We start from the raw sequence: 24,106 nt of genomic DNA on the forward strand, positions 1-24,106 counted from the left end.
AGTGACGATGAGTAGTCTTAGCAACCCCATCAATAAATTTCTCTTGTGTGAATGCACTCGCGTGGTTTTTCTACCCCTCCCCCCCCACCTTTTTTTTTTTTTGAGACATGCAATTTTGGGGGGGTCGACCTACATTCGAGTCGACTTACAATCGTGTAAATACGGTACTGTACCGTCCAAGTGTGTGCCACGCACTAATATGATGAAACAAAACTCCGCATTGACACAGCTTCCAGAAACTTGTGAGGTCGCCTGTATTGCATGGGATCAAATCCTGGCTGTGGTGGCCACATTTCGACGGAGGCAAAATAAAATGCAAAAGGGCCTGTTTATCATGCATTTGGTGCACGTTAAAGAAACCCAGGTGGCCAAAATTGATCCCGAGTGCCCCACTAAGGCGTGCCTCATAAGCATATCGTGGTATTGGCACATAAAAACGCAGAATGTAATATTCCTTTTTTTGTATAGCATGTTTCAACGATGAAAAGCAAGCAATACTTTTTCTAGACATGGCGACACAACGTCGTAATGCAATTTGTACTAAGACATATCACGCACAGTGCCACGACATTACATGCAGAACAAGGCATGCCGACACATTGCAAAACCAGAATTACAAGTAGCATATACTTGCCTGAACCAGGGATTCAATGAAACAATGCATTATATTAAATGATAAAGAGGGGAGACATATACAATGGAAAGCCTTGGACACATTTTCCGTGAGAGGGGAAAAATACAATATAAAATCCCGGGAAATCCTGGAAAAAAAAAACACGAACATGCTGACTATTTTTATAGAGTAGTTAGATCAAGGCTTCAGCAAAATCGTAACTGCAAAGGCATATTAGTGACATTCCGTGGTAGATCTGCATGCCTATACAGGTACAACATGGAGTTGTGTGTGGTCAAATGAGCCTTGGTTCACATCACTCAAATAGCAGCTTTTCACACGAAGAAAAATTGCAAACACATGCATTCAATTGTGTGGGTCGCACCAGAGCTTGTCCACCAATGCATCACCTTGCCAAGTGACTATCAAGTCACAAAGGTGCTCACGTGAAATGCTAGTGCAGTGCAAACAACATGGAGACGGGTATGAGAACATGATTACAGACAGGGTTGGTGTGCTCATGTTGTGTTCTATGTCCTTGTGTTGCTTGTGCTACACTAGTATTCCAGGATGACATACCAACAAGCATGTATTGTGACACGAGTTGCGCTCATGTGAAGCTTTTCTTTTTCATGTGTTCTTGCTTCATGTTTTCATGTGTTCTTGTTTCATGTTTTCATGCTTCATTGAAAAGGCAGTGTGGTCATTACAACGCATTTGCAGCAACACAGTCATTGTAGTATTGCAGATGCACTGCCACCTTGGCAAACTGTTGTTAAAAATTGTTAAAAGTCAACCCCTTATTGAACATGCCACAGAGGTCTCCCACAACAGAGCAAGCTAGTGAACAGATAGAAATTAAGACTAATAAAAGACTTGATTTGAAAATGTCACAACTGTAAATTCCGTCATAAACATCAGGGTCTGTGTCTTTGACAAACAGAGTCCGATAACAATTGGAACTTTGTTGAACAGCGTCTCACATGTGGTACAAAGGTAACAAAAAAAAAAAATGATTGAGGAGAGGTTAGGTAGCCAGTTCCTCAGTACCGGCATGCTACTGTTTGTATGATGGCCTGACTCGAGGATAAAATATTTCATGCGCACACAGCACATACAAGTTGTACCATTCTGGGGGCTAGTGCTCACAGAAAAAAAAAAAAAAAAGGCAGAGGGGGCAGGGTTACATGGTACCTGTGTGATCGTACAAGCACAAAAGGGAGGAGACCATGTCTGTTGCCATAGCAACCGATGGCAGTTATGCCAGGTTTTCCATGAAGCTTCATCAAAGAAAGCATAATCAAAGAATTTGATGACAGCAATCGAAACACACCAGAATGCACTGCCATGTCCTTTGCCTTCATTGTCATTATCTGCACGCTTGCTAATCCTCTGGCACGTCAGAACAAGTGGACAAGTCAGAAATGTCTCTAAGTTGTCCATGGTGCCCCTGTTGCACAACATGTGGCACTCGGGAGATATACAGGCTTTTAGGAGCACATGTGCTCTTCCTCTAGGCTTTTTTCAGTGCCAGGAGTATTGATACCAAGCAACTTGGCAACAGCACTTGTCATTTATGAAGCAGCGTCAAAACCTTGGCAAAAGTGACAGCATACATGAAGGAATGTGCATGCACCCAACTAACAATTCCATAATATGGCAAGCAGCGTGAAAACGAGGCGAAGATTAAGGAAACAGATGACATGGGCACCGACTCTCAAATAAAGATATAAAAACAAGGCAAATGCAAAGAAAACACACACACATCACAAAATGACTACATGAGTGAGTGGGGGATTCCGAGTAAGTGGGATTTATTTGCGATTGCCTTGTTTCCTGCTGCCTAAATATTTCACTCTCGTGCAATAAACTTTAGTTGGAAGTCGGTGCCCGTGTCGCCTATTCTCTTAATATTATTCCCACTTTCACGCTGTTTGCCACAGTATGTTGTCGTACCAAGCTTGGCTAAGCACCATATTGCAGTACAGTGGAATCTCGTTGATACGGTCTTCACGGGAACTGGAAAATGAAACATATCATCCAAACATAATCGCATATAAGAAAAAGACGCATTATCCCGAAAAACGTATTATGCAGATTCGTATCAACGAGATTCCACTGTAGCAATTCCCAGTGCCCCCTCCCCCTCACCGAGTAACAACAAGTAACTCACCCCACGTTCTGCGGAGTCTCTAGTCAATGCTGGTGAGCCACACAACAACAAAAACATTTCACCCCAACAGTGCCAACCCAGCTAGAGCAGCAGACTGGATGGCTAACACACGCTTCAGTGGCAGGTGCCACTATATGCACACCGACAACGGTGTTCCTCAGCATTGTCGTGTGTGTTGGGCTACCGCGGCATGGACACCAGGACCCATTCCTCGTTGCCGCTGCCGGGCTGACTGCCGGGCTGATTCCCACGTTGGTCCTGCCGCTGCTGCTGCTTCAGCAGCTGCAGCTGGTTCTTGAGGCTCTCGCGCAGAAGCTTCAGCTGCTCCTGCAGTGACACGACATTAGGTTTTGCTTGTCACAGCACTTCAGTACACCATTGCATACCTTGCCAAATTTACGAATTTATCTTCGGAGAAATGGCACAAAGCAAGACAACAAATACTGTACTAGAAAAAGACAGGAGAGGGTCCCACTAACAACCTTGTTTTTTTTTGGGAGCACTGCAAGAATTATATGCCCCTTCCCCCGCCAGCACAAGCGCACTATGCCAATATGCTCAAGATATGTATCACATAAAATTGAAAACATTCCCGAGATACCGTATCTCAGACACGTACATAGATAGCGATACGTTGATAAATTTGTGATAAAATGCTTGATCTCTAGAGCTCACTTACAATCGTCGTAATTACACTGATCACACTGATCATTTCTTTTTTTTTACCCGCTGGGGTGGCTCAGTCAGCTAATGCGTTGCGCTGCTGAGCATGAGGTAGCGGGATCGAATCCCAGCCGCGGCGGCCGCATTTCGATGGAGGCGAAATGCAAAAACGCCCGTGTGCTTCCGTTGTAGTGCACGTTAAAGAACCCCAGGTGGTCAAAATTAATCCGGAGCCCTCCACTACGGCGTGCCTCATAATCAGAACTGGTTTTGGCACGTAAAACCACAAAAAGAAGAAGAAGAAGAAGAACACTGATCCTTTAATCATTTTTTTACTTACCTACGATTTAGGGCACACCTAATTTCAACAGAATACATATACATTCAGGAGCCGATCTTTCAGAGCCTGACTTTTCCATTTGTCCAATTACAGTAGAACCCCGCTGATACGTTTTTCACGGGACCGTAAAAAAAAAAAAAAAAAAACTTAAGAGCCGGGCAACGCAAGAGCCGCGAAATAGAAAAAATTTAAAAACGAGAGTAGTGTTGAACTGCACACAATTTCATTTTAATTCTTACATGTGAAAAAAGTCCTACCTTCGCTCGAAAGCCGAAGTATCGATTGCCATTGCAAATTAGTAGACAGCTATACAAAGTAAGGATAGTAGTACTTCTATCGTCCGTATAAACTTGTAAACATTCACTTATTAACTATATTAACAGGCATGGTGTCAGCGCGCACAGGCAAACATGAAAACGTCACTCTATGAGCACGGACACACGTTGTCAAACGCTGGCGTGAGGAAGCGCTCAGCAGTAGCGAGCGAAGTGATCTTCGTGCTGCTGTCTATTGCTTCAACGCAAACTGAGCGCCGAGAACACACAGTACCCACAAAGCTACGAGTCGCTAACGCACCTACACTGCCTCAATGCAGATCGCTTTCAAGATACGGCCTGCGCGCCGCCGCGCAGTATGCAGTTGATGCCAGAGTACAACGCCGCCTGCTATCCCTCCCTCTCCCTCCCCACTCAATCCCTCGACGGTGTCTCAAGCGCGACGGAAGAAGGCGCGCTTCCTCTTTCAAGAATCTCTGTGGGGAAAGGACGCAATAATCCTTTTTATAATTTTTTGTTTTTAACGTGTACGCCGCGCCGCGACTTGTGGACTCAATAGAATTTCAAGTTGGAAGAAAGCGCATACCGAAGTGAAGAAGACGAGCTGAGGGCAGGTGGCACGGGAGTTGGAAAGAAAAAAAAGGTCAAAACGAAAGAAAAGAAGTGCTACGTGTAGAACATGCGGAGGAGCTCGAGCGGCGAAGCCACGGTGGCAGCAGATGCTGAGGGCCGTTCTTGGCCCCGGAACAGGCCTCCGCATCTCGCCCGGGTAGGCACGCCTTGGTCACTCGGCCCTGGCAGGAACAACGGCAGGAGCTCTTCTACCCGAGCGCCGCACTGGATCTGCTGCCACTGTGGCTTCGCTGCTTGAGCTCCTCCGCATGTTCTACACGTAGCACTTCTTTTCTTTTGTTTTGTTCTTTTTTTTCCTTCCAGCTCCCGTGCCACCTGCCCTCAGCTCGTCTTCTTCACTTCCGTACGCGATTTCTTCCAACTTGTGATGCTATTGAGTCCACAAGTCGTACACGTTAAAAAAAAATTATAAAAAGGAATATTGCGTCCTTTCCCCACAATCTCCCTCCACTTCTTCCCCGCTTTTCTTTCTTGCGCGCCTGAGATCTTGCCGTGGTCGTCGGCTCCCGTCGCACGCTTTCACTCGCACATACAGCATACGGCGACGGCGTTATTGCCCTTGGACTTTATACGTAACATTTATGCACCAAAACCAATTTTAGAGCCCCAACGCGTCATAGACACCATCTTTAGATAGAAAATATGGATCTCAAAGGCAATGCTTTTGCTGGCAGAATTCGAAAATACGTCATAGGTGTTGCCCCCGGAACTTTGGGCAGCCAGGCCAATGCCATCGTCAAGCCACCAAGCCAAGTGCCATGAAAAGTCAAAATGGTCGCTAGGGCCAGCGTGGGGTGCTAGTTCGCAATGCATGATGCAGGAACGGTCCCACAGATGTGAAGCAACAGCGGGGTTACCAATGAATTGGGTCCTATGGGAGCTATGCGGGGACCAGCCGAAAACAAGGTAACAGCCGGGAAAACGCAGCACCCAGGAACGTAACAGCGGGGTTCTACTCTATTTGGGCCCTATTCAGAGCGCTACTGCCCACCCCCTAAAAAACAATCCGTATCTGCAAGTGAAATCTAGACTGCTGTTACACAAATATTTCATAGACAAACAATGAATATTTTTGAATGGCTGAAACAATGAATGAAACAATGAATGAACGAAAAACAGATGTAGAACTTCCGGTCGCAAGCTTTGATTCTCGGATACGCACGGCTGCTCGGTGTACACGTGTCGCATATGTGCAGGCCTTGAAAATTATTGTTTTGGTTATAGTGCGGTACCGCTTATAGTGTGTATATCCGCGACTCCGGCGACTTACGTTATAAGCGGTTTACATCGTACTTGGCTTTACCAATGAAGACAGTTGCACGTATTGCTCATGAGACACAAATCAAGTTGTACTATGGGCTGCACCTTGGGGAGCTCGATCATTGACCTGAAACGCACCCGTGATTTTACCAAGCTCACTTATTTTTCAGATTACCAGAATACTTGATATACTCAATATCGGGCAGCCATATTCCACAAACTTATCTTCAGCAATATAGAAAGCGTTGAGTTTAGTTACTTCACTGAGAGTCTGCCATGCCAGCCTCATGCTTTCCTTTTACCAACCACCTAAACACTTTCTGCTCAACACTTTCTCAAGCCTCGTATCAATCAAGGCATCAGGGGTGCACGTTATCAGGTTCTTCCTGATACAAACATTTTGGGAGAGTTGTAAAGCACTTGCACAAGAATTGATCAAAACATTTTATGCATCTGAAAGAATAAGTGTGTTTACGCTCGCAAAAACTCAATTACCCAGTAAGACGGGGAATGCCAGCTGTATGAACAGCTTCTCTCAATCTCTCAACCTTTCGGTAAAACTGCTGTGCATGCACAGTCAAGGGTTTCCTTTCGTGTCATGTAACTGTACTGTATAATGATGCACTGCATAACATTTTCCATTCTTTTTGCAACCTCTGTCATTGCCTCAGACAAAGCTATGCTGCCGTTATTACCGAAATCAGCCACTTTACATGACAAATGATAAGAATGAAAAATGTTACCAAGATATATGCCCTCAGCTCTCATGTTCTCAGTGACTGCTTGGATTATAAACTTTTCACTAAGATGCCAGTGGCCAGCCTCTGATTTCATACAACACTCATTACTGCATGCCAGTGTATCCTTTCTTGTTGTTGTTTAGAACTCGTGTGCAGCGACAAATGCAGCATGAAATCAAAAGCTCGCAGTGTTCCACTGGCATGCTCACAAAATGCCGATAAGACTTTTTAACTGCCTGTGCAGTGCCACCGTGACGATGGCTAAAATGTATTACGGCTGCATTGGAAGAAAGCAATCATCATCTCACAGGGGACATGGTACAAAACTAGCTATCACAATCCTTTAGCACTGGGCTGCGGGCTTTCGCACTGGCTTTGGTTTGCCTAACAAAGTTCGGCTTCCCTTTCAGCTTCATTATAATGAGGTTTTACTGTACTAAAAGTACTTGGCTGTGTTTTCATGATCGGGCCACAGAAAAATGGAGAAAGGGTGCAGACACACACCTGCTCTTTCTCAAGCTGTTCGGCCTCGTCGTAGTATGTGCGCCGGGGTTCAGAGACGGGGACCTCCAACTCCTTGTCCAGCTCCTTGCTGCCCATCATGCAGAAGAACAGAGCACAGACACAGCTTAGGTCCACTGTTCAACGTGCACCATCGCAGTCGAGAAGCTTGGCAATCAAAATGAAGTTATAACGCGTACATAAAATGTAAAAATCCTAGAGGTACTGCCGTTTCAAAACCTGTATGAGGACCTTCCAGAAGTCTTTTCTCATACATAAAGCAAAAGACTGCAACTACCTTCCCGCTCACATGACCCTAACAGATTGTACCTCCGGGCACCTTGTGGTATGAGTAAACAAAATAAAATAAATAAGAAATAAATGAAGGGCAGACGTAGTGAGAACAGTTGAGGTATTGAAGCTGGTGGCAAATGGAGTCAAGATACTTAGCCACAGTAGCTGCAGACAGCCCTGTCAAATCATTCACAGGTCAACAAAAACCTCATAGGAAAGGGGAGGGCCACAGCACCTTATGGCACCCTTGATGTGTAAAGCAATCCTGGCTGTGTGCAATGTGGAACTGCTACATGCTCACAGTTGATTAACTACTAATGCAAGTGCGCTCAGTGCCAGTGCAATGTACGAGGGTAGCATTTCTTGAAGCACGCACGAACGGAAGGCAGACGCGTCCCACATCTTTTTTTTTAAGGAGGAGCCCCTCTCCTGCGTATTTCACCGACCACAATGTAGAGAAGTTTTTTAAGGACGGCCGACCTTCGCTGGTTGAGCAGGCAGATCTCCGACTGCAGCTTGAAGTACCACTGGGCCAGGCAGCGGTGGTCGTCAAAGATGCGCACCGACTCCTGGCAGCTGGGAACTGGGCTCAGGGGCTGCAAGCAAGAGCAATGGCAGTGATGAGGGCATGGGAGTGTAGTACTAATAATTCAGATGTGGGCAAGACAAGCAGTGAAATGAAGAGGTAAACTCTTTTACAGTTAAATTTCACAGCATGCTAATGCTGCAATCAATGACGGCATTCACACTAGTCTGCGAAGGTGGCTCCTCCTCATATTCCGCTGTTGCTTTCACAACTAGAGTCACACTGTGTTTGGTGCGGAAACAACGGCACCCACAATGCTGCCATCTGTCGACTATCTGTGTAGATGTTGCTCAGTGGTGCCACTGCCTTCTCCTCACATTATTATTGTTTTTTATTTTTATGGTTAATAGGACTATTTACCAATATTCAATATTTATGAGCCCCCCATTTTTGTGGTGCATTTGAAAGCTTACAATAAAAATTGTCCACATGCATGACGGTTTCTTTAAAAATTATGTGAGTAATAAAAACCGAATTTTAAGATCTGCGAGCTGGTTGGACTGCACATGTAGCAACACTGACCCCTCAGTGCATGCAATGGGCACCTCGTAGAACCAGGCTAAAGTGACTCAGCCATAGTACTAAATCAGCAGGGCAGTGTGCAAGTCAACAGCATGCCAATCGGAAGCCCGTACTATCCCCTGCCCATTATTCCAACGATGGCTGAACAACCGTGCGGCAAGATTTGAATTCTAGTAGTAGCCTCGTGTGAAAGAATACAAATCACATTGTGCAAGGGATGGGAAGAGATGTTTGAGTGCTAGTCTTCGTGCCTTCCTCATGCCCCCTGTCCATTGCATGTTGCGCGATTCGTGATAGCACGGAACACCAGCTAGCCTCATTCAATACTCTGCTGTATAAAGGACACACTACAGGTTTTTTTTTCAACCTACAACAGCTGCATGATTGACATGAGAAGAAGTCAACACCTGTGCTACTAACAAATGTTTGCTCCCACTTCTCAAACCTGTGTGCAGGGTATAATATGTTAACTCACTCAGCAACGGCATTATGGCAGTGTACTGGGCTGTGTTCAGAATCAGAAGCATTTTATTCATTCATTCATGCGTAACAAACACAGTGACAAAACACACAAAAGGAAGTCCCAAAGCTCTGGTCTGTAAGGGGATCTCCTTGTCAAAGTTAAAGAAAACACATTAAAGCAAATGCAGCAAAGAGATATGGTTATTAACAAGTACTAACACAACTAAAAAAAAATAACAGAGCCCCATATAAAGAACATATAAACTGTAAATATAGTAGACCTTCATTGATACGATCCCGTTTCATACAATTCCTGCCGCCAGCGTTCGTGATCGAGAACACAAAGAAAAAAAAAAAAGACCCAATACAGCTACAGTTCTTTTTTAACGGTTAACACATTCCCGGAAAGCACGATTTTTCGACACCAACGTTGAGTACATCACCAAAGTGCAATCGTAAAACACGTTTTCCAGCCTCTAAATTCCACGAAAACAAGAAAAGGTGCGAGGCACAAGCGATAGAGAGCAGCAGGTGCCCGTCTCTGTCACGTGAAAATGTCAGCAGACACTGTTTCCTCTTCCGGTACCAGCAAATCTACTCGCGAGTCGTCGCACGTCCCATTCACAGCTATTACCACCAACCCTATTACGATGGAAGCGGTGCAAATGTATTGCACGCTTTTAACATGCCATAACCCAAACATGCTCGCATTACCTGCTGCAGGCGGTGCAAAATGACAGCCATGTCTTGCTCTAGCGTCGCCCACCAGCTCAATCCTGTTTTGGTTTCCCTTCAACTACGCAATAGGAAAACGGCATTGCGCGCCTTGGGCCCCAACAGCTTGGTGCACATCGACATCTCGTGCTGCAATGAGTCCGCAGTGCTTCACATTACGTAAATGTCAACTGGAGCCGAGTTGGCGGCCAAATTTTTTTGTGACTTCGGGTCGTATGTTTTGAGAACATTTCGTGAGCCTCCTGATTTGAGAACTCTTCACCGTCGGCACGTGCGGCGCCGATGACCGCGCGGAGCGGTGTAGAGTGACGTGATGCGCATTCCCCGCTTTTGCCTGTTGCGTAGATTGGCCTTTTAACGAGCTGGCGATAGCCCACAGAAACCACCTGCCATAAAGATGGAAAAAAAAAAGCTCCTGTTTTCTGGAACAAAACGGGAAAGAAATATTTTCTAAGCAATAGAAGATTGCCATTAAGCAGAGCATGGCCCACTAGTAAACTGAAAAGCCCCCTGGTATTTAGGACAACTTTGCTATTTCTTCAGCTAGCGTTGGAGGGAAAAAAAAAGCACTCAGCTCTTATTGAGAGACATGCTACCGATAAAAAATATTTTCCACACCATCGTATACAAACTGAGTTGTTATCAGTGCTGGCAGAGTAATATGGTGTTTCCTTTAAGACCCTGCTTTTGGGAGCCGAATATTGGCTCAGATATCTTTATGCGTCCCATTGCTCCAGGTTGGTGTAGAGCATTTATTCATGCTTTATTGCATCCCTGTATCAATGTTGATTGATTTAGCCTATGTTATAATCATCATGAACTGGTTGTGGATTGTTTTTACTCATTTTCTCAAAACAGGATTTCTGGTGGTGTCACCATTTTGGAGTTAAGATATCTCTGGTTCTAGTTGTCCTATCACAATAATTATTTGTTTGTCAGAAAGCTAGACAAATAGAGATTGCAGTGGGCATATAATATACACAAATATTAAAAAAGTAGTAATTTGTCCTGGGTGTTACTAAGAGTCCAGACTTTAAAAAGTTTGAGAAGCTGTAACTTTGGTTCCAATCAGACTAGAGCATTCATACTTGTATCACTGCATACTCTGATTACTCAAGATCATTTTTATATGTCGACATATATTACACCATATACAGTTTAGTAAATAGGCCACCTCCAAGCATGTTACGAATTTTTTAATTTCTAGAAATATATTTATTATGTAAGAAAACTGAATGTATATCTTAAATTGGCAGATGGAAATACATAAACTCCACAAGGTCCATCAAAATCGACTCAGAAATAAGAAAAAAGTTTGTCAAAGGAGGGTCTCCCCTTAACAAGAGTAGGGCACACTATGCATCTCGATTCATAGGCACCTAAGTTACTGATAGCTAGCAAGATTCTTGTTAAGTAATGTGATTAGCTTCCCGAGCATGTGCAGCACTGTGTTTTTTTTTTGCACAAAATTTGAAACCATAAATGTTTGAGTTAAATTTTCTGATATTTGATATCTGATTCGATATTCAGTTTTCTTGATTTGATTCAATATTTGATTTGAAATCAAGTGTTCGGTATTCGCACACCCCTAACGTTTAGGCAGGAGGTCGATGATGCAAACCAGGTTGCAGTCAGACTAACGAGTAGTTCTCTGGAAAACATTTTTAAACAAAGACTGATGAGCATGACTGTTCAGGAGCAAATGCTTGATGCTGCCCTGCTAGCAGTGTGCCACCGAAGGCTTGCTTCTCTCTGTTGTAACTTTGTTTTACGAGCAGTTCGAAACAGGGTTTGTTCCGAATGACTCTCCATTCTGTTACACAACGTGTGCTGTCACCATCACCCTAGTTGTGTTGTTGTGAGGTTGACGCCATCGTGGCACAGTTTATGCTGTTGTCGTTGGGGCAGTCTGCATAGTATCGCACGATTTCAATGGCATCGCACAAAAGTTCAGCACATTAAAGGGGAGTAACAGCTGCGGCAGGAAATAAATTCAGAGCCGGAAGAACCGCTGAACCTTTCTAACTGTGTCTTGGTGGCAGTGTGACCCTTCAGAGCTGCAAAGATGTATGAGAGAACTTTTGCCAATCTCCACAAGCACGGCCGTGTAGGGAGTTCCAAAAGACAGGGTGAGGCCAAACACTTCTAAGGTGCAACAATGTTCCTACTGACCTGCAAGGCGGGCTCGATGAGCAAGTGAGCATTGAGGCCCAAGTCCACCTCCTGCGGACAGTCTGCAATGGGCAAAACAACACTCACCGTAAATGGCAGAAGCTCGCCACTGGCACACTTCCTTAGCAAAACAAGAGATTTCAACAAAATGAAATGTATTCAGAGGAAAAGTTCAGTCCCTGCAAAAGTTGCCCATGATTGATGGCATCGTCAACACTGTGCACTGGGGCCATTTCTGGAAGATGCTTTTAGATTTGTTGATTATAACGAGGGCCACCACAATGATGCACAGCTTTACAGTGCACCATAGGAAGTGTTAATTTTGGCTTGCTTATCGTAATATTTCCTCAAATCTGTGCAAATGTCGTGTAACACGTTTTTTGTAAATGGTGAAAAAAAACCCACCCGGTAACTTGACTGCTCTCACAAATGTCATTTGTCCACAAGCAGCGACAGGCAGACCATGCAAGACCACCTGCCATTCCATCTTGAATTACCCATCACTTTACATGCTCTCAGTGACATGCCAATAAACATGATGGCCAGATTTCTTTGACTGTCATGAACACAGACTGCTGCTGCTGCTGGGGACATCTGTGTGGCAAGAAGCTTTCATAAGTGAGAAAAACGACAAACATGGAAGAGATTTGCTGCTATCACTGTGAAAAGATGTCATGCATCCTATTTATAACTTCAATTTCAGTCATGCATTGTACATAAAATAAAGTGAATTACATCACATTTAAATGTGAACGGAATTGTAGTTTGGCTTATTACGTTTTCCCCTTGCAGAATTTGATGCTACAACCCCTTAACGTTATGTCAGCACTATGATGATGATGATACAAGCATCCCCTTTGAAATGGGACGGTGGCACAAGCACCAGGCTCGTCCTTCTAAACGTTCTGGTGCATTTAAATCTTTCAATATCTTTACACACTAAACTACACTATTCACACCTGAAAAGTTATTTGCAGGAATCTGAGGCCCTCTCTAATAAGGGCTGCAACTCAAGGCAGGCAGCAGAACACAGCCTCCAAGATCACCAGTGCAGCTTTCGAAGTGACATCATTTGTCAAGGCAAATTTAATTGCAAAAAATTGTAAGGCCCATTTATAGAGTGAAAATCTGTGCAATTTGGTCATCTCTTTGCATTAGGTGGACGTCGCTACGTTTCTAGAAGGTCAATCTACAACATTCCAAACAGATGGACCTTTTTTAAATTATGCATAACGCTTAATTTCCCCTATGCCCGGCCTGGCTTCATTGTCTGTTGGCTTCATCTCGTCGTCACTTACAGAGAACCGACCCCTCGGTTGCTCTATTTCCTCTAGCACACTGCTAACACTTCTTTGTGTCTAGCACTGCTCTTGCTTCAAGACAAGTTTTTGACAATTCTCCTTGAATGTTTGTCACGAATTCAGCGATCTCCCAAAGTATGCGTGAAAATACAGCGTATGCATCTACTACAGTTAAACCTTGATATAACAAACTTCAATATAATGAGATCCATGATGTAACAAAGTATTTCGCCTTACATAACTTCATGTCCATTCAACACCATCTCAATAAAGCAAAGTGTGTTTATCTGCAATTACTACAATACAGTTAAAGCTCGGTAAAACAAAGTCAATAAAATCGGCACTTTACTTAACTACAGTGTAGACTGCTTATAACGTAAGTCGCCGGAGTTGCGAATCTCCGCACTATAACCAAAGCAACAATTTTCAAGGCCCGCACATATGCAAAACATATGCACCGAGCCGCCACGTGTATGCGACAGTCGAGGAATGCGGCTAGAACGTTTGCATTCAATTTACAGTCGAATCTCGTTAATTCGAACCAAATCACGCGGTGGCGCTTCCGACTGGCATTGCTCCGGCACCGCCATAGAGTAAAAGCTTAGGAGAGACCCCTCAATGTCGCACGCGAACAAAACAAAACAAAAAAAAAAAGAAAACGCGGCGAAAATTTCGCTCTCTCTCAAATGGCAAGGTCACCGATCCTGCGTTGCGCCGGAACATTCGTGTACATGCCGACGTCTCAGCCATACTACCGTAGCCACGCGTAGAAAATGGCAGTGAACCCTTCTTTCTCCTTTATGCTTCCTCTACTTTCTAGTGACGTCCTTGCACGCTGCGGCTACGGTGCAGAGGGAAGCAGCGGCGCTGTCCCAGGCTGGCCAACGAAACTGCCCACGCCGGCAAACACCCGCTTCCCGATAACGGCAGAAAACGAAACTTCGGGGAGCTGGCGCCGGGCCGACTGGAGTGGCGGCGCCTGCACGGCGACGGGCGCGAACTGGTGACAGTCAAAAGTGAGGGAGCTACGAGGGAGGGCGAGGGGAGCCACCGAAGCGGCGGAGTTGCCGAGGCGAAATCCGCTTCCCTGCCGCCCTCCTCCCTCACATTCCACGGTCTCCGCATGCGCCCTTCGCCGTGCTGTGCCAGCGCCGCCCGTTTCATTTACTTTTCGTTTCGTTTACTGCCGTTATTGTGAAGCGAGCGTTGGCTGGCGTTGGCAGTTTCGTGGCCCTCACTCGCTACGCGCGCCGTGATATTTCACGACTCGCACTCAAGATTCTGGTTTCAGCCTCACTGGCTGTTCGTTCGCACCACGTGCCCTTCTCATCCACTTCATCTCTCTTTCTTTCTCCAGCACTCCTTGGGGCGCCCGTTTGAGGGGAGCGTTCGCCGCCTCCGCTGACTTTCGTACTCCCAGGCAGCCGCACTGTAACTGGTATTTCGTTTCCCGCAACTGCACTATAAGCGATACGTGTATACATGGAGTGCTATGGAAAAATTAACGGAAGTCTGAAAAGACCACACTATATCCGGTCCTGCACTATAAGCGGTTACGTTATAAGTGGTCTATACTGTATATTGAAATTCAGCCTCATATGAAAAATAAGTACAGTCATCGACGGATTTTCTTACACAAAAGGGGCTGTAAAATATTCGGAATTATCGGCGGGCAGTAAAAGAAACATACCGTATTTACTTGAATCTAACGCGCACATTTTTCCCATAAAACAGGTCCAAAAATTGCATGTGGGTTAGAATCGAGTACGACCCTAAATCTGCGTTACCATAAAACCGTCGGCATTTCAAAATGGCCACCTCGCATGCGCGTCGAGCCTAGCTACTCTCTAGCCTAGCTACCGTAGCTTCCTCCATGTGCTGCCCTGGCCGCACTGTTGCCGATGTCCTCGGCAGCTAAAATCACTTTTTGCTTGAAAGCAGCCGAGTAATGCTTTCATGGCCCCGACATCGTGCTCCTTCACTAAAAACTATGCACTTCGCGAAGCGCGGTTAACACGTGTACTGCCAAGGTCCACACTCAACAAAGAAAGAAACGATGCCGTAGCCACGCCGCAATAGCGAAGTCAAGCCATAGCCAGGCAGCAATAACAAAGCCAAGCCATAGCCACGCAGCAATCATGAAGCCAAGCTGTAGCCACAGCGCAATAATGAAACCAAAACTTCGAGCCCAACTTTCTCACTGAAATTTTCGTCCGGATCCGCATATAGTACGAGGCGGAAATTTGGGACGCTAATAACAGGAAAAAAACCTGGCATTATATGCGGGTTTTTACGGTAATTTATTTAGTAAGCAAATGTTTGCAAGTTTGTACGGCAGATAAAACTTCTATCCTTATTTCGTATAGCAGTCTACTAATTTGCTATCGCATTCGATGCTTCGCCTTTCGGGCGAAACTGCGACTCTTTTTATTCATTGCAACTTCAGTGCATCGGCAGGGAATCTATTTTTCTAAAAGAGAGAAAGATATATTTCTGCGTGAAATCACGAGGTTCGCGATATTTTTTGCCGTCACGGAAAATGGGTGCGCGTTACAATCGAGGGCGTTAGAATAGAGTAAATAGGGTATTTCAATGAGAAAAAGTCATTTTCCTGAAATTGACAGTAGGCAAAAAAAGATAAGGTTTCTTGTCATGTCTATGATATATCCTTATCGGCTGTCCAAAGCAAAGCCTACAAAGCTTTCGTGTTCACTCCGTCGACTGATAGTGTCACCCGTAGTGGGATGACGCTATCATGATGAGCGCAGGCAGAGTTGAGCGAATGCTTCGTCTGCCTCTCGCTTCAATGTGTCTCTGAAACTCAAGATTAGGCGACCTCCAACACTAAATGCCGTATTCCCGCAGACACAGCGCACATGAGGCCATGGCCATCGCAGCTCACCCAGCCTTGGTATCTGCCATAGATTATTTGAAAGATAAGGCGCGCAAGCCACGAGTAGGAGACACACGCTCATCTGCCCCTCTCCATCAGTTTCGACTCGGCTCACCCCTGCATGCCCTCCCTCACGAACCCACAGCATACGGTGTGATAGGATCGTACTGCACTCGGACTTTATATGGAACATGGCGGCAAGAGGGTCTTGATGCTACGCTTCGGTGGCCACTTTCTGTCGTGCAGCACACAATCTGAGAGGTGCATTTGCAAGCAGCGGTATGTTATTCAACCATATGAACACCCGAGCCTGTGGCAGTTTCCATTTATTCCCTCAGTATTCCTTCGTGACGGCAGTGAAATTTCGTTATATTGAAATCGCATCTAAACACACTTTGTTATACTGGGGTTCAAAATACAGTCGAATCGCGCTACAACGAATGCCGCTACAACGAAATTTCCGCCACAACGAAGATTTTCCGATTCCCCGTCAGCTGCCCATAGAAAGTAATAAAAAAAAAAGTATCTCCATAACGAAGGCGTTTTATTCGGTATTTCCGCTTCAATGAACTTTTCGAGAACGAAACTGGGACTGAATTGAATTTGCAACTGCCGAGTAGTCAAATTAGCAGGCCATTCCAAAGCTGTGACGATCGTATGTCCGCTTGAACGAGGTTTTCCCGAACGAAATCAAGTTCAACGTACCGATTTACGCCACTGCAATCTATAGCCACGCGTGGTCATCGCACGCCTGCGTGAGACTGCATGGGATCACCACAATCGCTGGCATTTTCTGTGGTGTGTGTCCGGTCGAAATGGCTATTCCAACGAAGAGGCGTAAGTTTCTCTCTCTCGAGAAGGCACATATGATCGAAGTGGAAGGAAAAAATCTTGCAGTTTCGCCCGAAAGGCAAAGCATCGATTGCGATAGCAGATTAGTAGACAGCTATACGAACTACGGATAGTAGAGTGGAATCTCGATGATACGAATCTCACGGGGTCACGAAAAATATTCGTATTAGCCGAAATTCGTATCATCGAAACACAATTAAAACTAGCTAAATTAAGGGGGGACGCGGGGATCAGATCGTGCAAATAGCGAGAAAAATTGATTTTTGAAAACCACGCGTTTGGGTATCTGCAACGCCTAATCTACGCTGCATCAAAATCGTTTGGCTGAAAACGCACTGTAAGTGCCCGAAAAAGTTTAATTCGTCAGTGCGCAGGGCGAGAAAACAGCTTTAAATCGCGCAAAATCACCGCAGTTCACGGAGCCATATCTCGTATTTCCCACCACCGAGCGCCGCCATCTTGGTATCGTTAGAAAGCTCAAAGTTTCGCTGTTCCGCTTCTCAATTCGTCCGTCGTTGCCAACTTGTAACAAACGCACAAACACCAAAGAAGCGCGGGTCTGCGATAGGTAGTCACACGGGCCCTCTAATAAAAGCGGGCCTCCGATTGGCTGCCGTGCTGAAAGGCGTCTCTCCATTGGTTGCTGCTGTGGCAGGGGCAAGATGGCAACTGCAGTTGTCTGCTTCGTAAACCACGCCGGCGCGCGCGTCTTCACTTGACACACAGAATTCGGATTACTGAGAACTCTCAGGTTAGTGATGGATCGTCGCTCGTTGGCGAATAAACTTTGGAGGAAGCACGCCTTCGGAATACGGAAGCGCTCCTACGGCAAGAAAAATACGGCGATTAGCGGGAGAAGCGGAGGCGCACTCGACTGAACGAGCGCAACCTTGCACCGTGGATTACGTGCCACGCTACCTTGCACCATGTGACTCCAGCAGCGAAACCCATAATCGCCCTGTGCCATCAGCACCGATAACGCAGCCGACGGAAGACGCGCTAACGGAGGCTCCTGCGCCTCGGCGTACGGCCGCGCGAATCAGCTGAGATCGTATCTCGGTAGACATAGCTCGCTGCGACTAGGCAAAATGGCGCAAAAAAGAACGCGGCCCGAAGCACGGCAGCCACTCCGCCCGATGGCACGCGGAAAAGGAGGAAAAGCACAAAAGCAACAAAAGCGCCACTGCTTCGAACTCTTCGGGCCCATTCGCGGCCTCCGCGCTGTCCGGCGTCGCGTCAGCGCCTCCGCACCAAAAGAGAAAGGGAGAAAGCGCGTGACTGCGCGCTGTTCTCTTTCGCGGCCGTCGGTGGGGCGGCATTTATTCGTATCAACCGACGCGGGTCGAAAATCGATTCGTAACAACCGTTTTCTAGCACGATGCAAAGTAATGGGGCTCGGCCAGGACCGCAGAAAAATTCGTATCATCGGAAATTCGTATTAGCCGTGATAGTATCATCGAGGTTCCACTGTAGTTTTATTGGCCGTATAACCTTATAAACACTCGCTAACTAAATTACCGAGCACGGTGTCACGTGTGCACAGGTAAACATAAACACATCTTGCTCGATGACTGCTGAAACTCGGTGTCAACACAGTGGAATGAGAGGGCGCGGCAATAGCAACGAGCGAATTGACCTCTGTGCCGTCTCTCGCTTCAACGCGAACTAAAAAAGTACAGCGCACACGACTCTACCGGCACTAGTTGCACTTTGCCCACATAGCAGATCGCTTTGAAGATAAGGCAAGCGCGGGCACTCACTTTGTGCACAGCGCAGATTGCTTTCAAGATACGGCGGCCGCGCCGCCGCCGCTGTTGTCAACATGATGCCAACGTCTCGTCGTCTGGGAAAAATGACAACCCGCTAGACACACTGACTCCGGCGACTGCTTTGAAAGTAATGGATACTTTTGACCTCATCTTAAAAGTTATCAGAGCCCACGACAATGACATTGCGATGGCTTGTTTAACGGACCATGAGAGTCGCGTAACGCCTTTGCTTGCCGTGAAGTGTAAGGAATCCAGGCTTACTGACTTCTGGAAATAAAACTTCTGGTAAGCGAAAACTTGTCAAGCTTGCCGACTTTGTCATAAATATGCAATGAAATTGTGATAATTCAAATCACTTCATTAATTGCTATGGTGCATGTGCCGCAAAATGAGAGTTTCGCGACCGGCCAGGCACGCGTGTTGAGTTAGGCATCAGCTGCAATGTACGAAAAATGCTGTAACAGTGGCGCGAAATGCATTCTCTTGTGAAGTTACCACTTTATTGACCGCCTTTGGTACGTCTCAAACTTTGCCCCCACGCCATCGCGAAGATTTCCCGGACGATGGTTTCGATTTCAGTTCCCGGCTTTGCCGTTTGGCGTACATATATACATACTAATTTAGCTTTAACGAAGTTCCTCCACAACGGAATTTTTTGCGTGTCCCGTGAATTTCGTTGTAGCGGGACTCGACTGTACATGGTGTTCTATGGACAAGAAGTCATAAAGAAGGAAATACTTCGTTGTATAGAGAATTTTGTTACAGTCAATGTTTTTTTTTTCACACTCCCTAGGGACCACGAAAATGTCAGAAAAACCGAATGCATGCCTCTAACTACTCTAAAGGGCTCAATAGCTTTAAGGGCCTGCCAGTACACTAATTAGGCGTCTAGGTGCTCGTACTCTATTAGGAGGCGATGGCTACGGGCATGTATAATTATAGAACACATTTTATGTCCCGTGACAGAGGCCCCTTTGCACTCTTGGTATGCCTTAATGAGTAGCACTGCAGTATTGCAGCAAAGCTAACTTTTGGGAAATAGCATTACGCAACGCTTTAGAGCTTGCTGTGCGTCCCTGGGCCAGAATGCTTGCCGTGCGCCAGCGCAATCCATTCGCACCTGGTGTAGCTGGCCACGAGGTCTTCCGCGAAGGGTCTGGCCGCTGCAGCAAGGGTGTCTGGAAGCTCGGATGAGGCCGCGGGTGGCCACCCGTCCTTCCAAGCCACTGTGGAGGCAGCTGCGGTGTGTGTTGATCGCCAGCACCCAAGGCAGCTGCCATGCTGGGCTGCTGTGAGCCTGCCGATCCAACCCGACGGTGGCCTGCAGAACACACAAATGCTCGGGACAGGAGGCACAGAAACAAGGGCTCGCTTATAAAACGACGCGCAGCGTTGCTCACCTGAAAAACGCAGTCAAGCACAGACAGTTGAAAATTCCAGTTATTGCAATGAGTCTATGAATAAGTAAAACCTCATTAATACATAGTTGGCGGGGAACGTTGATCAGGAACGTTGCATCACTAAGTGATGTACTAATTAACTGACAATGGCTGGTGAGTGGCTTTAAATTTACGGCAACAAAAGGAAAAAAAGCAAGAAAAAATCAAACATGCAGACAAGTTTTATAAGCGAGCACACAGCAAAAAATCTATGAATTTCACTTGCTGCTGCGGCGGCCTTGCAGCAACGATGGCATCCTCAAACTCTGCAAGGCCGCAAGCCAGTTTCTTTGTCAGACCCCACTTCCCCGCGAACGCCCTCATGATGGTCAACACAGCAGCCGCGTCGGATACGGAAGGGCCATCATTCATGTCGTCATCCATGAAAAATTAAGTAAATACTATGCACTAACCATTCGGCATGCGTTAAGCAACTATATTAGTATTAGTACATTAAGTTAAATGGCGACAGGCGACTCATCGTGACTATACTTAAACCGGAAAGACTTATTAATAGAGTACATATGAACGAGGTTTTACTGTAGATGACGACTAAAGAAGCGCAAACTGAGCATAGACATAAAAAATGCACATAAATACACACAAAAGCGCTGACTTTTTCTTTATGCGTGTGCCCAGTTTGTTTTTTAGTCGTCTTTATCGAATACCAACGTGCCCAAACTGCCACCCTTGTGACCGCCAAATGTAGGTTGGCCTTCAGCCTTCCCAATACGTTTTGACTTTTGAGGACAAAGATTTATTTATGTTCAATGGTAATAGTGCTGTGAATTTTCAAAAAATATCACAGCTTTACCATAAGGGAGCAAAAAATTAAAAACAAAACCTGCCACGCAATTTTCTTTGAACCAACTTCAGTTCGACCAGTTGACCTTCCATGTTCGTGAATTAACTCAAGAAAGGGCGGCCAGTGTGCAGAAAATGTGACGGGGCTTTACTTGGGCAAGGCCAGAGGTGCGCACCGGCACCCAGACAAGCATAGCCGGGTACGACACTTTCGGGTTTAAAGGCTCATTCACACCGGCGACTCGCAGAGGTTGTGCGACGAAGTTGGTAGCAAACTGATTGGTCGCGAATGGTCATTTTGGTTGAAAAGCGACTACAGTCGAACCCCACTACAACGAACGCTGCTACAACGAAATTACCGCCACGACAAAGATTTGCTGATTCCCTGTCAGCTGCTCATAGCAAATAGACTAGAACCCCACTGATACGTTTTTCATGGGAGTGTAAAAAAAAAAAAAAAACCGTAAGAGCCGGGAAACGCCAGAGTCGAGAAACAGAAAAATTGAGAAATGAGAGTAGTGGTGAACTGCACACAATTTTATTTTAATTCTTACGTTTGAAAAAAAGTCGCAGTTTCAACTGAAAGCCAAAGCGTCCATTGCGATAGCAAATTAGTAGACAGCTATACAAAGTAAGGATCGTCTGTCGTCTGCTACTGGCCGCTTGCGCTGGGTTGTCGGATGCCGCAAAAAGACTTGCACCAGTGCGGTTTGCACTCAAGGAATAGAGCTGTAGACTGTCTTGGTATAAATATTTTTTTCAAGATTCAAATTTAGGATCACATGCTTTTTATGCAGCAATAAGAGCAAGAAACTAGCACACTTGAAAGATCAGACGATCTACGATCGTAGCCAGGCGCGTATAAAAAGAGCAGACGATTTGCAACCAAACCCATGCGCGTATAGAAAACTGCACTTGGTGCTTTTTCAATTTTTTTGGCTTAGTGAAAAACAAGAATTTGTTTATCTTTACAATCATGCACCATAACAAGTGCCGATCAGAGTATGCGATACATAGCTACCATGCAGGGAAACAAAATTTAATTATATTTCTGTGGCATGTTTGGGGAGATGGAACAGCAGAGTAGAGCAGTGTCTGCCGCTGGCTTCGCGCAGTCAGAACAATCCCTTCTAAGTTCTGCAGTTTCTCCACTGCTCCTCTACGATGTAAGTGTTCACTGTGCATGCGTTCACTGATTATCGAAAAGGGGGTGCCGATGCTTCGTCCCAAACTTCGTCTCAAACATGCTGTGCACGTCCGGAAACCGAAACAAGTGAGAAGCCTTCGTCTTATCACCAACAAGGTGCGATAGAGCTTCTGTGGTCTCCAAAAAAGGAAACGGAAAAACAGCAGCATCGTTTGTGTATATACGCGCCTGCCTGGGAACAGGTGTAATTGCACCGCGGTGGGCGATAAACAATCGAGTAACAAGCGGTCACCCTTTGAGAGATTTTAAACCAGATAGCCATCAGTTTAGCGTGTGCAACAAGCGGGATCTGCCGCAGGAGAAAACCGTAACTTGCCGCCGGTGCCGCGCGCGTGCGCCCGGATGCGCAAGAGACAGTGTTGCCATAAAAACAATGAAAAAAAAAAAATGGAGAGGTATTGGCGCAAGTAAAAAAATTCCACGTGTTCCCGTCGAGTGGCAGCACATGCCAAGCGAAAGAAATGATCGAAAGAGGCGTGCACTTGCTGCCGCCGCGCGCGCACCCGGTTGTGCGAGCGATAGCCGACGTGCCGTTGCCATAAAAAAAACAACAAAAAAATGGAGAGGCATTGGCGCAAGTAAAAAATTCCCCATGTTTCCGTCGAGTGGCAGCACATGCCAAGCAAAAAAAATTATCGAAAGAGGGGCGCTTTTTAAATGTACAAGCGATAACGTACATGTACGTCATTGACCATTTTGAAGGTGTTCGCGGAAGACGTACATGCACGGCATTGACCCTGAAAGCGTTAAGCCGTAGTTGCTCATTGCCCACCAAATGGTTAGTGCATACTATTTTTTTTTTCTTATCCACATGCACGGGCACAAAATCAGCAAAATCTCATGTGCGCAGACGCTCGATTCTCGAGTTGCGACACCCGCACGACAGTCGCCAGCAATAGCGAACCTAAAACATGGCCACCATGACGTATTTCCTGCCCATACAGGTGTTGCCAATTGCCACGCATACAAGCATGGCCTTCGAGATTAGCTTCCGGTAACACGAAGAAGCTGCCGGTAGAAGGTGCGAATTTGCTCTCGCCGTCGAATTCAAGTAGTAACCGTGCAGAAGCACATTTTATTGCGAAGCGCATTTCTGCCGTCACCTTGGACGTCGCTTTGAGGTTCCGTATAAAGTCCAAACACAGCAACATCGTTGCCGCACACTGTACGCTGTATGTGCGAGTGAAAGCTTGCGAGGGTCAGCCGACTCAATATCGCGCGTGCGAGGAAGAAAGGAGTGATGCGTGTTCCTATCACGCGTGGTGGGGCGGAAGCGCGCTTCTTCTGTGGCGTGCCAGGCACGGCGGGGGATGCCAGAAAGGGAGGGGTTACTTCGTTGGCAGCTGCGCAGGTTCTTTATCTTGAAAGCGATCTGCAGACAAAGCGCAACTAGTGCCAGTAGCTTCGTATGCGCTGTGCTTTCGACGTTTCGCGTTGAAGCGAGAGGCTCCTGCCGCGCCTCCTCACTCCAGTGTTTTGAAAGCGAATTTCCGCGGTCATCGAGTGAGACGTGCTCATGTTTACCTGTGCACGCATTACACCGTGCTTGTTAATATAGTTAGTAAGCGGGGCCTCATGGACAAACTGGCTCGCGGCCTTATCGACTTCGAAGATGGCGCCGTCGTGGCAAGGCCACCTCGGCGGCCAAGTGAAGATTACCGATTTTTCGCTGCCTACCTGCAAATAAAGCCTGTTTAAGTGCGTGTGTTTGAAAGCATCGTGACGTAGTTCTTTTCCGGCCGGTAAGTAGTCGGCTAAACTGGAATTGGAGGTTAATTTGTACATCGTTTAGTGCGTACCTAAATGTCCTTCCCAGCCACCTACGTATTAACGAGGTGTGACTGTATATACATACTAATTTCGCGTCAGCAA

At 46.1% G+C, this 24,106-nt stretch overlaps 1 protein-coding gene across 1 annotated transcript in view; it reads right to left on the reverse strand.

Moving 5' to 3' along the window:
* Positions 1 to 1,295: 1,295 nt before the first annotated feature.
* LOC119461765 (mitogen-activated protein kinase kinase kinase 7) overlaps positions 1,296 to 24,106 on the reverse strand; it is a 72,757-nt gene continuing 49,946 nt past the window's right edge. The window contains exons 12-16 of the mRNA XM_037723144.2: positions 19,905 to 20,105; positions 11,970 to 12,031; positions 7,973 to 8,088; positions 7,202 to 7,289; positions 1,296 to 3,113 (exon numbers count right to left, since the gene is read on the reverse strand). Of these exons, the coding sequence (XP_037579072.1) occupies positions 2,967 to 3,113; positions 7,202 to 7,289; positions 7,973 to 8,088; positions 11,970 to 12,031; positions 19,905 to 20,105 (614 nt within the window). The 3' untranslated portion in view covers positions 1,296 to 2,966. The remainder of the gene's footprint in view (positions 3,114 to 7,201; positions 7,290 to 7,972; positions 8,089 to 11,969; positions 12,032 to 19,904; positions 20,106 to 24,106) is intronic.

This window comes from Dermacentor silvarum, chromosome 8 (genome assembly GCF_013339745.2).
Source record: "Dermacentor silvarum isolate Dsil-2018 chromosome 8, BIME_Dsil_1.4, whole genome shotgun sequence".
NCBI classification, from domain to species: domain Eukaryota; kingdom Metazoa; phylum Arthropoda; class Arachnida; order Ixodida; family Ixodidae; genus Dermacentor; species Dermacentor silvarum.